Genomic DNA, 14,793 nt, shown 5'->3' with positions numbered 1-14,793 from the left:
TTGGGTGCAATCAATTAGTTTAATTTCTCAGAGATCAAATTCTATTTAAAAAAAACAATGTTTCAGTAATGCTAGTCGTATTTGTTAATAACTACAGAAACGATATCAGAACAATCTGAGATGGTGGGTGTCAAATCCTATTTTTTGTGCTTTTGAGGTGGAACAACCCAATGATATGATGTTCACATCTAGCTATGTTTGAGTACATGGAAAATGTTTACTTAAAAGGCACATGCTTTAACAGAAATATATCTATCTTCAAGCAATACTATTCCTATGACTTTCAGTCATGATGTGTCAAGCACTAGCTACACAACTGTATTCATCCTTTCTTCTCATTAGAGTTTTGAATAGCTTAGTCCAGGAAGGACAGACACAGCAGATGAACATCAACATCATTAGAAACTTCTGCTGCAGTTATGGAGAAATTAACTGCATATTATTCTGAAACCTACGATGGTGAATATATTTGCATAAACGTGAGATCCTTGTATTCCCCATTCAGAGCAACTAGTGCTTTTAACAGCAGGGGGCGAGAGAGAGGATGGAATCATTTTTATTTTATTATTGTGCTTATTTGTAAAGGGGGGGTGTCAACACTGGTGTTAATGTCTATGCAGTAGATGGGGTTCTCTCATACTAAAATGTAGGGTGAATAAGTTATATCTGGCATGTGCCTCTGTTATAGGGAAAAGCCATGTCAAAGATAAGGATATAATTAAAATGATTGTACATCCAGGTAATGTAAAAATGTCATGTTCTGCATTATATATATATAAATCAATGAAAGCAAGAACTTCACTCAGATGGCACAATGCCCTTTGCTGTCAATATCCCGCAGTTTGATACTAAAAGCTTAAGAGCCTCAATCTTCCTGAAATTATGCATGGTTGAACGTTTGAAATGAGCTCGTGCATCAGCCCCAGGCGCTGATTCATACTTGATTGGGGCAAAGCAGGCTGCAAGTGCTTATTTATATAACTACGTCATTTGGGAGGTTGGCCAAAGAAATAATAATAATAAAAGGAAGTGTCGATTTTCCATTAGAATCCATCGATTTAAAAAAGTTGATTGTAATCAACTAGTTGTGTGATGCACATGCTGTGTCCATTTATAGTTGAGCTCCATATCTTAGACGACACGTTTGGAAGAAAAAAAAGAAAAAAGACTCAACCAACAATCTATATAATTATCATCTGCTGCTGCTTTTCCTCCCTGGCAAAGAAACACTTCATCCATTTACAGAAATCGCCCGCGGGAATGTTACATCAAAACTAATCATAACGATTAAAATCTGCTTTTCTGTGCGAGAGGAAGGCAATGGGCGAGGATGTTGTATGCCGAAAAAATAGCAAGATATCTTTATACGATTTTATGAAGAAATATAAAATACAATTTCCAGAAAGGCCGACGCAGTGCTGTAAGTGATCTGCTCTTTAGCTCGGAGTTTTATTGTGGAGATTGGTTTAGACTGGGATAGAGACATGAGCTAATTGTATCCTGATCTTTGCCTTGAGGGGTTTCGGAGCCCTGGAGCAAGTACTCTCTGTATTTTGTTCTGTCTACCTTAGCCAAGCTATTGCATTTCTCACCGGTGTAGGAAGGGAAGCAGCTCGCAGGCGAAATCGGAGGGAAAGGGTTCTCAAAAAGATACTTTATGCCCATCCATGTTTCAGGTAAGCAGAGAATTATTTGGTTTGCTAATATTTCCGAGGCTGGTTTGACTGGGACATTCAAGGCGCAGCCGCTTTTACGCATGTGCCAGGCGATGAGCACCATAGTTCTAACAAAAAATATTTAACCACTTCCTGGATATTGTTCGGTGTTTAACAACTGTATGTTTGTTAAAGTGCCGACGACTGGCTTCAAATGCTTATTTGTATTTTCACCGAATTGTACGACCTTCGTTGAGCAAAAACCATAGCTATCCGCCCGTGTGAATTCGCTCCTGGCGCATTCGCCTACTTCAGCCCCAAACACATTATCGTCTCCGTTTTCCCCGTCGGACTTCTTGTCACACTCTTATTACGAACCGAGTTTAGGCATTTCATACAGGCTTTTCCTATATTCGTTTGTCCTAAACCAGTTTCATTTCCTGARTGCCCCAGATCTGGCTAATGAAAGACGCCATTGTGGAGTAATTTTGCCGGAGGGGATTTCTTATTTTGTAAGACAGGACGTACCTATTCAACACACGTCAATGCAGATTCTGTGAATAATCTCATTGTATTCGCCATCATTTTGTAACGAGAACCCTATCTATGTAAGCCAAGACAAAATGTAGGCTACAGTATTTTCCTTTTGCTTCCCATATAGATCTCTTGCGGGGCTGACCTATACCCGTGCGCAGGGAATTCCACGGTACAGACGCGCCACTGCAAATAATTAAACTCCCGGGCGGAAGTCTGGATCTATGTTTGCATCTTTGTAGCTGTGATGTTATGGAGACAAAACATGATATATATGGTTAGTATTATCAGTGTACAAATTCACATTTTAAATTGTTTTTGTAATAAATTAGCCTGCTAGTATGATATATGGACACAATGAACACACTAATGCAACTTTGAACCTCTACTTGCCATTTGCCAATCTAAATCCAACTGTATACAGGCTGCTGGTAACAGATTTGTACGGTTATCCTACAAGTTTACACAGATGTTTATGTGCTCCTTTATGACACCCGCTATGTAATTATCTCATTCTAACCAAGACACACTGGTGCAATGCATGTGATTACGTAACAAAATAATATTCTCAACCTTTTAATGCCAGAAAGTAAAACGCGCGCAGATGTTGGAACAGTGAAGTATTCCTATTCCTTACTTTTGAGTAAAATGCGTGGCTGTAGGAGCGTTCACTGGAGGGCGCTGTAATGACGAGCACATTGGCATCTGCTTAAAAGGGCACAATGTCTCACATTGCATTTTATAGTGTCCACTTATTTACAGAATTTAGAAGTAAACAGACATGGTTATGATTTGGATCCCCAATTAGAACTATATCAATAAGTCATGTTAGCATTCAGCATTTTTCCTCTTCTAGTAAATGAAATGCATTTCCATGTAGTTACTACTTGAGTAATGTGCTTCACTTCTTGTCACACCTGAGAGGAGCTCCAAATGTACAATGGGCACCTTTTTTAAAAATGGCCATAGGCAAAAAAGTGGACAACTGTCATCCTGTAAACACTTGACTACCTGTGACTTGGCATTTCCAATCAGGCCATTTACACCAAGTGCATAAAGTGTTCTAAATTACAAGGTACAGTTGCACTATGGGAAATAAGGGCTTCTTAAAGGGCTGATGCTACACCCATTATTGGATTATTACATGTTTAACATTTTTAGGACTTGATGGGAGGTAAAAGATCCTACGATATTCCTTCTTGTGCATTCAGCCTTATTACATTGTTAACAATGTTTGTTCCACACACACCATGTAAAGTATTTGTTGAAAACTGAACACCGGAACAGAGTGCAGTCCGACAACAAAAGCGTTGATCCATTGTGCCAACTACAGATTTGTTTGAACAGGTTGGGGTGTGGATGCGGTCAACACAATTACACCAGACTAGGATAAACAAGCAAGTCACTTGCGACAGCAATTCTACATTTGTTTAGCGTGTTCTTGCAGTATAAATGCTGGTTACTTGTGTAGCAAGGGAACATTGAACCACTAACAAAGGTTAGAGCATGTGTTTTGTATACACATAGTTATGTGGTTGGCCTAGATTATTCAAAATGGCAACAGGTGGGAAGACTGACTGCAGCAGTTCTGAAAGGAAAAGGGATGAAATGGGTGTAGGGAATGGGTGTAGTGTGTCAGGCCACACATAGCATTGCGCCATCGTGGAATCCGTGTTATTGCGGTGCTTTGCATTGTGTTGCTTGTCAGGTTCTACTGATGATCTTACCACCTCAGTATTCTGGGTTATAGCTACGCATAATCCTACTGGTGGTCCATGCCACGGTAGACATGTTTTAGATTTGTACTATATGGGTTGAAGGGTGCTCCGACTGTTTGAAGGTAGGAGTAGTCAACCTGAGAAAGAATGCACAGGACATGGTTTTAATTTGAGTTGGGATGAAGTGGTTGTGCTACAAGTACTCAGACCTATGCTCCCTTTCTATCTCCCTTGCTCCATGGCGCGTGCACACACACACATTCATGATTCTTAGCAGATTCTCCACTCCATCCACTTTCATGATGATGAGGCTTTGAGGAAAGCCAATTCCAGTGAGCTGGTTYACAGGACTTACTTTCTCCACACACACCATCTCCCACAAATTAGTCGGGAAACAAATTACCTGCATTCTGAGTGTGATCCCACGCACTTTGCTGGCTGTCTTACACAGGTCCCCCTTTTGAAGAGCGGCCGTGTGATTTCCTCTTTGTTCACCCCGCGGGCCCCTCTGCCTTCTGCGAGAGGGATTCTGGAGTTGAATTTTAAAACTATGCATGGCGGCTGGCTGCCTGCGCTTATCAGCTCGTGCACAAACGAACTGCATGCAAATCAGGGCAGGATCACACACCACAGTGGAGGCCTGCACTCAAAGGCAGGCTTAATTGCTAATTGGGTATCTAGGTGTGACACCCACACTGCCAAAACTGAGAAGTAAAAACATGGATGTTTTAATGCCAGTTGCGGTTGTTTTTAATTAATTTATTCAATTTTAACTTATTTTAAATGAGTGGATTGGATTTCCTGAATGTTTTGGGGAAACTAACCCAGGAGAGTGTAGTCGTAAACACCAATACTTCCAACATGAATCTAACATGCAATGTTTTTTGAGATTCTGTTTGGTATACACTACAATAAGAGGTCTGATGTTGTGGATTCAAAGGTATCATATGATCTGTTCATCTTTGGACATGTTTTATACCTCTTTTTGAAAGTGAAATTGTCATTGCCTGTGTCTCTCTGATTGGCCATTTAGATTAGGTCTAGAAGTGACTTTGAAGTCTGCATTTTTCTGGTATATACCAAAACCATAATGCTTTATACAGGGAGCTGTTTTTTGGGCTGTGTGAGAATGGTAGGTACCTGACTACATGCAAGAAGGGCACCTGCACATAAGTATTAATAAGATGAGACTAAAGAAAACCCCATCACAGACACGCCAGTGTGAAAGAAAGTAGAAATGTATCCACAACAGTGACACATCAGGATCCTGCTAGTTTATGTAAAATGGGTGGGAGGGTCACTGTTTTCATTTGCTCTTAATCTCCACCACAATCTTAACAGCCCTCCTGAATATGGCCCATTGTTCTGGGAGAATACTATGTGAGTAAACAGGTCTTTTAGATGGTGTGCTACAGACTAAAAGGGTCTGTGGAAAGGTCAAGCGTTCATCCAGGGTTGCCAAAGCACCCTGGAGGCTAGTGTGTGTGCCTGTTTATATATAGATATATATATCTGTCTCGAACAAAAAACAAACTGGTATCTGCTGTGTTTTGATGTCATTTGGTTAGTCACTGAATACTCTGCACTGTTAGTGTTACTGTGAGCTTTGTATTTTCACCAAGGACTTGTTGCCAGACTTCCGGAGAAGGTTTAGTTTCTGATTTCAGGCTAGATGGAAAAGTAATGTACAGCCTTTGTTAGTGCTTGAGAGGCAGCTGGAACAAATGATGACTGGAGGAAATGGAGGGTGAGGAATAGAAAGGGCAAAGGCAACGGCGCAAATCAAGGTATGCGTCGTGGTTTTGGGGAGGTCCAATGTTGAATCTGGTGTCCGATTTAGGGGATATGCTACACCTTTTAGCAGACATGCAGTAAATGCGACAATACCTGCTTTTAAAACAGCGACAACCTTAAGAAACCCCGAGGCACTAGAATGCTAATGTTGTCCGGGGCTTTGACTTATCCATACACCATTGCAAAAGCTGCAGTGACTGCCACAGCATCGCTCTTGTGTGTACTGCTGTCACCCATTAACGCATCTCCGGAGTCTGCAGGTGGAAACACAGCATCTCCAACTTGAAGCCTGTTTTTCGTGCGCCAGGTTTGATAATGGACGCAACGGATATCATGGATTTAACGCATCAGAAAACGAGAAAGCGCCCGCGTCCAATCAGTTCTTTGGATGAGTCCGTAGTACACGCGTCCCTGAAACGAATCTCAATGCGAACGGCGGAATGCGGGGTCCCTCCGTTCATGTACTCAAGAGGCGACCCCTTACCTGCAGCATCACTGAAGCAGAATGATCATTCTGTGTCTTCCTCACCATCCACAGTTTTGTCAGCGCAGGTAGGCTAACGGAGATTTAGGCCAATTCGTTTCAGCAAACTATGGTCAAGTTACCTGCGACGTGACATGGTTGCACTTCATTGTAGGGGCTTTGTTTGATGTCTACTTCCTASTGCCTACCCACCAATAGTGGAAGTTGTTGGATATTTATTTGATGTGAATATCATCAATGCCAAATTGTCTTATGTATTTTCCCACATTGATAAAATCGATTCAGCAGAGCAAATATAATTTTAGATTTAATCTCGATTTTCTTTCTTCTATTTTGCACATCCCTGTGTAATTACTACTTAATAAAAAAAATATATAACATTACATTTCTCCATCCAATGACATTGTTTTCATATTGTGTAGAGATGGACCTCTTTTCTTATTGGTTCAGAGGAGGGTCTTGGAACTTGTGGTTGAGAAACTCAATTTGTTATGTGTGCCATTAGAGATATTGCCAGCTAMTTGTGTTTTTAGGTTAGCAGGGAACGTTTCTTCTAAATCTTATTACATTATTCAAATCTAGACCGACTATTGCTCTTTTACAGTGTGTGTGTGTGAAATTGCTGTTCGAAATGAATTTGGCTTTGGGAGATGATTATACCCAACAGATATGGGGGGGTGTGGTTGGTAACATTCAAGTCAAGGTCAGGAAATGCCATGCTAGTGTAACTCAGAGACCTCTATTCTCTCAGTCCTGACAGAACTGAAGAGTTGGACCTTAGCCAACTATTTAACCATTTTTTCAGAAAGATGAGGAGAATATTGTCTGGCCAATCAGTCCTGCAATGTTTTTAACTGGTGCACATTTACCAATGGAAAAATACATATTTACATCCATATTATAAACATCATTTTCATGGCTTGACTTTTCAGTCTGTGCTGTCCACCATATTGATAGTTATTTGTTGATAATCATTCATTTGTGCTAGGATAACCGTTCCAGCATGTCCAGGCCCATGATCACCAGATCACCAGCATCCCCCTTGAGTAACCAGGGCATCCCGACGGCTGCCCAGCTCACCAAGTCCAATGCCCCTGTGCACATTGACGTGGGCGGACACATGTACACCAGCAGTCTGGCCACGTTAACCAAGTACCCAGAGTCCAGGTAAGCGCATGTGACCACTCCTATTAATGCAGTTCCTCAATTGCAAATTACTAAACGTATGTCTTTGTTTTGGTACCTGTAGGTACAAAACGCCAGTGTTTTCATCTATGACCTTCGTATGTGGCTTTAGAGGGGGTTTGGGATGATTCAGAGGTTGAAAGTGAGATGATGAGCCTAGCCCATCATGTCAGCCGTGTTTATCTGGATTAGCTCTCTGACTGCATAATGTCATAATTTGACAACTCAGAAGTCAAAGTTTACCCAATCACAATGATTCAGCACTCAAATGGATGAATGAGGTGGGAAAGATTGGATTTGAACACAGGGCTTGATATTACACTTTTTCACATTCAAACTCATATGATTATTAAGGCTATTCTACAATACCCTGATTACTATGCATCATCACAATATTTCCACGCAATACCAAATACAAAATGGCCATCTTTTTTCAAGATTGCCCCAGAGTTATTTTGAGCAGTAAACATTTGCAGGGCTCAAAAGTCCAAACTGCAGACAAAAGCATCTCAGTTATTCTGACAGATGTCCCAGCAGCAGTAAAGGGCCAAAGGGCACGGGGCCATCTGGAGGCAGGAGGGCCACTGCAGCCTGAGGCCGGGCCCCCGGGGCGCCATCCTGCCTCGGGCACCTCTCTACCAGCTGGCCCTGACCCCTCCATCAGACCACAGCATAGCTCTCATCTCATCCATGCCGCTTCATTTCTATATTTATTTCTCCCATTCTATTTCCCTCATTCTCTGTCTGTTTGTCCCTCTTCCTCTCTTTCTGTCTGTTTCTTCCGCGTGCGCTCTGTTTTTCTCCCTCCCTCCCTCCCTATATCTCTCCCACTCTCTTTCTCTGCATGGAGCAGAGTAATGTGTGCATCACTCAACAAAGGTGTGAAAGAAATCAAACACTCCTGAGCTCACCCACATCCAGTGAGTCATAGAATCTGCACATGAGTCACTGTCCTGTAGCCATATTAGGTGATATTTCCCTGTGCTCAAAACCACACCTGGTGTACTGTCAATTCAAAATGTATAGCTCAACTCAACAGTAGCCGTAGTTTGTTTGGCCCTATAACAAATGCTATATTGATGGAAAACAAATAACTGTCTCTGGCTTTTCTTTCTCTTCCTCTAGAATCGGACGTCTCTTCGATGGCACAGAGCCCATAGTGTTGGACAGTCTGAAGCAGCACTACTTCATAGACAGGGATGGACACATGTTCCGCTACATACTCAACTTCCTCAGGATCTCTAAGCTCCTCATCCCAGACGACTTCAAAGTGAGTGTCCCTTCCACTGCAATCAATCAGCTAGCCATCACTAGTCCCCAAACGTTCAGGGGAAAAAAGTGGACACCTTAGTCATGGGCAACSCTCAGTACTTGGTCTCCCTAGGATTGGTGCTGACAGATTACATACTGTGTGGAGTTACAAGTTCTGAAAGTCTTTTATTTTTATACCTGTGTTTCTAGATAAAGTAATCTTAAAACATCAGGTGTTAGAGACCTTAGTTTTGCAGTAGTATGTTCTGTACTGAGTGTCCAGAAGAATCACTCATCCTCACTGTGACACATTTGTATTCTGTTTGCTAGCTTTTTGCGTCATTTAGCCCTTAATTACAAACTTGCCCYCAGAGAAAACAAATAATCACATTATCTGATGGACTGTCCACACAGTGACTCAATCAGGGGGAAAGGATATCAGCTAAAATAAGCAAAGACTAGCCCAAGTTCAGACCGAGGCCAAATTCACCCTGACAAATGTGCAGATGTGACACTGAGGAGTCAAATTGAAAAGCCCCTCGGTCCTATGGGTAAGATATCCCACAAGGCCTCAGTGTTTTTTTTGGTAGCCTAGATACCTGCCTGGTCTTCACACAGTTTGTTCGTATGAATGTCTATTATTCATGTTTGTTCTCATTCCTGTTATGGTTGATGGAACTCTTCCAGCATCCTCTGTGTTGGCTATTTATTTTACTAGGGTATAGAAGGGGAGGCATTGTGTTGGGAACCAATAGTTATTTCACCCATATGAAAGAAATGAGACCCGAGGAAAGGAGATAAGAAAGCCATAATACAGTATTGAGACATCCTTTGCTTCAGCTTGACTTGTCCTATCCTCACTGACCCGTCTCCTCTGTGCTGCCCCCTGCAGGACTACAGCCTGCTGTACGAGGAGGCCCGGTACTTCCAGCTGCAGCCCATGCTGGCCGAGCTGGAGCGATGGCGCCAGGACCGCGACCTGGCCCGGGTGTCACGCCCCTGCGAATGCCTGGTGGTACGCGTGGCACCCGACCTGGGAGAGAGGATCACGCTGAGCGGAGACAAAGCCCTCATTGAGGACGTGTTCCCAGAGATTGGCGACGTCATGTGCAACTCCGTCAACGCAGGCTGGAACCACGACTCCACACATGTAATCCGCTTCCCGCTCAATGGATACTGCCACCTTAACTCCGTCCAGGTGAGGGCTGAAGACACCAGACACGCGTGGCATGGCCACTATAAGGTCTACTACACCTGTTGTATTCGGCACACGTGACAAATAAACTTTGATTTGATAAGGAGACTCATGTTCACCCAATATGGATGTTGTATAGTAGGCTGGATACAAATGTTCATCAGTTATGATGAAACCATCGTCTCAGTCAGAGATGCATCAATAAATGAAAGCACAGAGACATTATTAAATATGTAGGACAAMGTTTCCTCATCCTTACTGTATATTGCAGGAGCTTTTCTCTCATACACAAACCACTCAAGTGGATGCAGTGGAGAGAGGGACCAAGACAGAGAGGGACAGAGAGAGAGGTGGCGAGAGAGCTCCATTCAGCTCCCTGGCAGGTTGTCCTGAGGCAGGGCCCATAATTCTGTTTGGTTATTAAAGCACGCTGGCGGTGGGTGCTGTATCTGGGCCTAATGGAGGCAGGGTGTGTGTGGGGAGGGGGACTGCCAGCAGTGGGGGGACCTTTTGTAGTTCTGGCGGGGCTCTGGCCTGGGGCAGAGGGAGAGAAGGGCGTGCTGAGCAGCCCACACTGAACCAAGTGGCACCGAGAGAAAGAAAAGCCCTACTGCTCCCTGGGGCCTCTTTGATGGAATGTGATCCTGGTGCCCTCCGGACACGTCTGTAGATGTCTGCAAGCCTGCAGGATCAGGGACAAATCCACGCACGCGCAGAGACGCAAGCACGCGCAGAGACGCACAGATCTTCAGCTTCTTGGCAATTTCTCACATGGAATAGCCTTCATTTCTCAGAACAAGAATAGACTGATGAGTTTCAGAAGAAAGGTCTTTGTTTCTGGCCATTTTGAGCCTGTAATCAAACCCACAAATGCTGATGCTCCAGATACTCAACTAGTCTAAAGAAGGCAGGTTTTACTGCTGCTTTAATCAGAACAACAGTTTTCAGCTGCGCTAACATAATTGCAGATTGGTTTTCTAATGATCAATTAGCCTTTTAAAATGATAAACTTGGATTAGCTAACACAACGTGCCATTGGAACACAGGAGTGATGGTTGCTGATAATGAGCCTCTGTACGCCTATGTAAACTCAGCAAAAAAAGAAACGTCCTCTCACTGTCAACTGCGTTTATTTTCAGCAAACTTAACATGTGTAAATATTTGTATGACCATAATATTCAACAACTGAGACATAAACTGAACAAGTTCCACAGACATGTGACTAACATAAATGTAATAATGTGTCCCTGAACAAAGGGGGGTCAAAATCAAAAGTAACATTCAATATCTGTTTTGGCCACCAGCTGCATTAAGTACTGCAGTGCAGCTCCTCATGGACAGCACCAGATTTGCCAGTTCTTGCTGTGAGATGTTACCCCACTCTTCCACCAAGGCACCTGCAAGTTCTCGGACATTTCTGGGGGGAATGGCCCTAGCCCTCACCCTCCTATTCAACAGGTCCTAGACGTGCTCAATGGGATTGAGATCCGGGCTCTTCGCTGGCCATGGCAGAACACTGACATTCCTGTCTTGCAGGAAATCACGCACAGAACGAGCTGTATGGCTGGTGGCATTGTCATGCTGGAGGGTCATGTCAGGATGAGTACCACATGAGGGGGGAGGACGACGTCTTCCCTGTAACGCACAGCGTTGAGATTGCCTGCATTGACGACAAGCTCAGTCCGATGATGCTGTGACACACCRCCCCAGACCATGGCGGACCCTCCACCTCCAAACCGATCCTGCTCCAGAGTACAGACCTCGGTGTAACGGTCATTCCTTCAATGATAAACGCAAATCTGACCATCACCCCTGGTGAGACCAAACCGTGACTCATCAGTGAAGAGCACTTTTTGACAGTCCTGTCTGGTCCAGCTGTCTGGTCCACCTATGGTTTGTGCCATAGGTGACAACATTGCTGGTGATGTCTGTCTGGTGARGACCTGCCTTACAACAGGCCTACAGGCCCTCAGTCCAGCCTCTCTCAGCCTATTGCGAACAGTCTGGATGTACCGATCCTGTGCATGTGTTGTTACACGTGGCCTGCCACTGCGAGGACGATCAGCTGTCCGTCCTGTCTCCCTTTAGCGCGGTCTTAGGTGTCTCACAGTATGGACATTACAATTTATAGCCCTGGCCACGTCTGCAATCCTCATGCCTCCTTGCAGCATGCCTAAGGCACGTTCACACAGATGAGCAGGGACCCTGGGCATCTTTCTTTTGGTGTTTTTCAGAGTCCGTAGAAAGGCCTCTTCAGTGTCCTAAGTTTTCATAACTGTGACCTTAACTGCCWWCTGTCTGTAAGCTGTAAGTGTCTTAACGACTGTTCCACAGGTGCATGTTTATGCTTTATTGAACAAGCATGGTAAACAGTGTTTAAACCATTTTACAATGAAGATCTGTGAAGTTATTTGGATTTTTAAGAATTATTTTTTAAAGACAGGGTCCTGAAAAAGGGATGTTTATTTTTTGGCTGAGTTTAGAAATGGAAATCTGCCATTTCCAGCTACGATAGTCATTTACAACATTAACAATGTCTCCACTGTATTTCTGATCAATTTTATGTTATTTTAATGGACAAAAAAAATATGCTTTCCTTTCAAAAACAAGGACATTTCTAAGTGATCRCAAACTTTTGAGCGGTAATGTATATCCATTAATTTATCTTGTCATTATTATTTTTCTATATTCTCGGTTCTATCATCTCTAATGCCACTCCCTTTCTCTTGTGCTAGACTTGGGCACACATTGTCACTGAGTTTGTTTATAACTACTTAATACTACCTGCTCTAACATGATGTTCAGAGCATTGGTTCTCTGTGTGACGGGAAAAAACGTGTGTTTCTCATCATCTCTCTCCCTTCTCTTCAGGACAGCTAAATGTATCTGTGTGTAATATCTAAACAGTGTAAGCTATCATGTTACCTCAACACCCCTTCTCTCCTTGTGTCCACCAGGTATTGGAGCGTCTGCAGCAGCGTGGCTTTGAGATCGCCGGRTCCTGCGGAGGGGGCGTGGACTCATCCCAGTTCAGCGAGTACGTCCTGAGGAGGGAACTGAGGAGGGCAGGCCAGCGAGGAGGGCCTAACTCAAACCGTATAAAACAGGAGCAGCTGGACTAGACCTCCCAGACACCTGGGGCGCTAGACTTTTTTCCGGTGGCAGCCAAGCACTAGATGGGACGCAGCAGAGCTCTGTGGATTCTGGGTATAATACTGCACTCGTATGCTAATTAGTACTAGGTAACTCTGAAATCTACTACTTGCTAACTGGTTGAACGTGGCACGTGTATAATTACAACCACTTTGCATGTCGGAAATGTCTGAGTTTCCTAGCTCCGACTAGCACGCGAATGCAGCTTTATCGTTTTGTTTGTCATTAAACATTTTTTTTACTTGAAGAACCACAGAGAAAGAGTGACCAAGGTGCGACGGGAGTTTTTTTTTTTTTGCCATAAGAAGATACAGAACATTTTGATAAGTTGATATCTCAAGGATATTTGTGATTGTTCATGCCCCGCCCCATCAAAATATATAAAAAAGGATTAATACTTTCCCAGGGTCCCCAAATAAAGTTTGTTTTAAAACTTTGAACCTACATTAGGTTAGATATGATTTCCATGATTAAGACCGTACAAAATGTAAATGGTTTGATCGCACATGTAGTGCAARGCCATTCACTAGTGATTTGCAGTTTTTATTTACCCATTGGCATATTTACCAAGTCGAATTGTTCTCCCATACTATAAAAACGTTCACTGTGTTGCTAGAGGCAGACAAACAGTGCTATACATCATGGTGTTGTGAGAAGATCTTGGTTAGCATAAACACCATTATTTTTAACAGAACTGAATGAAACATTATCCACACTCTTATTCACACAGGATGATAAGTATCGTGATACATAGAAATGAAGTGTTTTTACTTTAATCAAAGTTACCTTATTGGATTTTATAATATGAAATATAGTTCACATTAGTATTATCAATATTTTATGTCATAGACCATTCTATACTCACTAAATGAAAATGATTAAGTAAATTATTATAAGAAATGTCCCTGCATTGCCTCTGTTTTGGGTACTAAACCTAGAGAACAGAGGTGATTAATTCAGAGGAGCCTCAAAATCCTATTGAGTGACCTACTGTAAATGATATTTGCCATTGTATGTTTTGTTTTTTACATTGAAATGGACACCTTTTTAACTGGCATAATGTTGCCTCATAAATGACTGAACAGATCAGGCTTATAGTATAAGACCCAAATTTAAGATTTATTCTTAGGCCATTGATGTGAAGTTTGATTATCATAAACTATTTCTAACGTGATCTACCTACGCTCCCTAGATTTGAGTAAAGAGGAATGTAGCACTAAAATGTGAAATAAATCTTCAACTGAAGTTGTACTGATGGCTGATCCATTGTGTGTTATGGTGCTAACAGAGAGAGTAGAGTGTTTATCATAGTACATGATATAATGGAATAGGTGTTGGTTCTTGTTGTATGTTCAACACAACCAGGCCAACAAAAATCGATTGTTGCTTTGCATTTCATCAATTCCACACACCCTTAAAGGATATTCCTTTAATATAGTGTTGAATAACACTGAGAACATGTATTTTTTGTGGTCATATGTTTAATTTTGGTGTTATAAGTTTGGTAGCTACATGGAAAATAATTTTAGAAAACTGTTGCAGCTCAAGTCAACTAAATAATCCACAATGCAATGCTCTGTCAACGGGCGTGCTGGCTAGCGAGGTAGCTAGCAAACGTAGCTAAACACAATAATACCAAAGACCATATCAGCATGTAAAGTAGCTAGTTAGCTGTAAAATTGCCTAAACAAACTATCAATTTAGGTGTCTACAATCTCACCATGTTCAACCTGCAGATCGACGTGATTAACAGACTGGAGTCTGACATTTGCAATGGCAGATATACTTTTGAGGAGATTGGGAAACGCTGCCCATGCTACGTCA

The 14,793-nt window shown here is 42.5% G+C and overlaps 1 protein-coding gene across 6 annotated transcripts; it reads left to right on the top strand.

The window, feature by feature from the left end:
* Positions 1 to 1,059: 1,059 nt before the first annotated feature.
* Positions 1,060 to 14,220, top strand: LOC111956857 (BTB/POZ domain-containing protein KCTD1). 6 transcript variants are annotated; one of them, XM_023977526.2, is made up of 7 exons: positions 1,063 to 1,420; positions 1,601 to 1,676; positions 2,317 to 2,466; positions 7,174 to 7,352; positions 8,496 to 8,640; positions 9,514 to 9,819; positions 12,774 to 14,220. In XM_023977526.2, the coding sequence occupies exons 3-7, from the start codon at positions 2,437 to 2,439 to the stop codon at positions 12,936 to 12,938; spliced, it is 825 nt and encodes a 274-aa protein (XP_023833294.1). In that variant the 5' UTR covers positions 1,063 to 1,420; positions 1,601 to 1,676; positions 2,317 to 2,436; the 3' UTR covers positions 12,939 to 14,220. The 6 variants fall into 6 exon arrangements, with proteins under 6 accessions (XP_070292701.1, XP_023833295.1, XP_023833296.1 ...); XM_070436600.1 differs by lacking the exon at positions 2,317 to 2,466 and having other exon boundaries at positions 1,060 to 1,420; XM_023977525.2 differs by having other exon boundaries at positions 1,063 to 1,676.
* Positions 14,221 to 14,793: the final 573 nt, after the last annotated feature.

This window comes from Salvelinus sp. IW2-2015, linkage group LG32, assembly GCF_002910315.2.
Source record: "Salvelinus sp. IW2-2015 linkage group LG32, ASM291031v2, whole genome shotgun sequence".
NCBI classification, from domain to species: Eukaryota; Metazoa; Chordata; class Actinopteri; order Salmoniformes; family Salmonidae; genus Salvelinus; species Salvelinus sp. IW2-2015.
The sequence above is the reverse complement of the archived record's forward strand: the minus strand, read 5'-3'. Positions and strand labels throughout refer to the sequence as shown.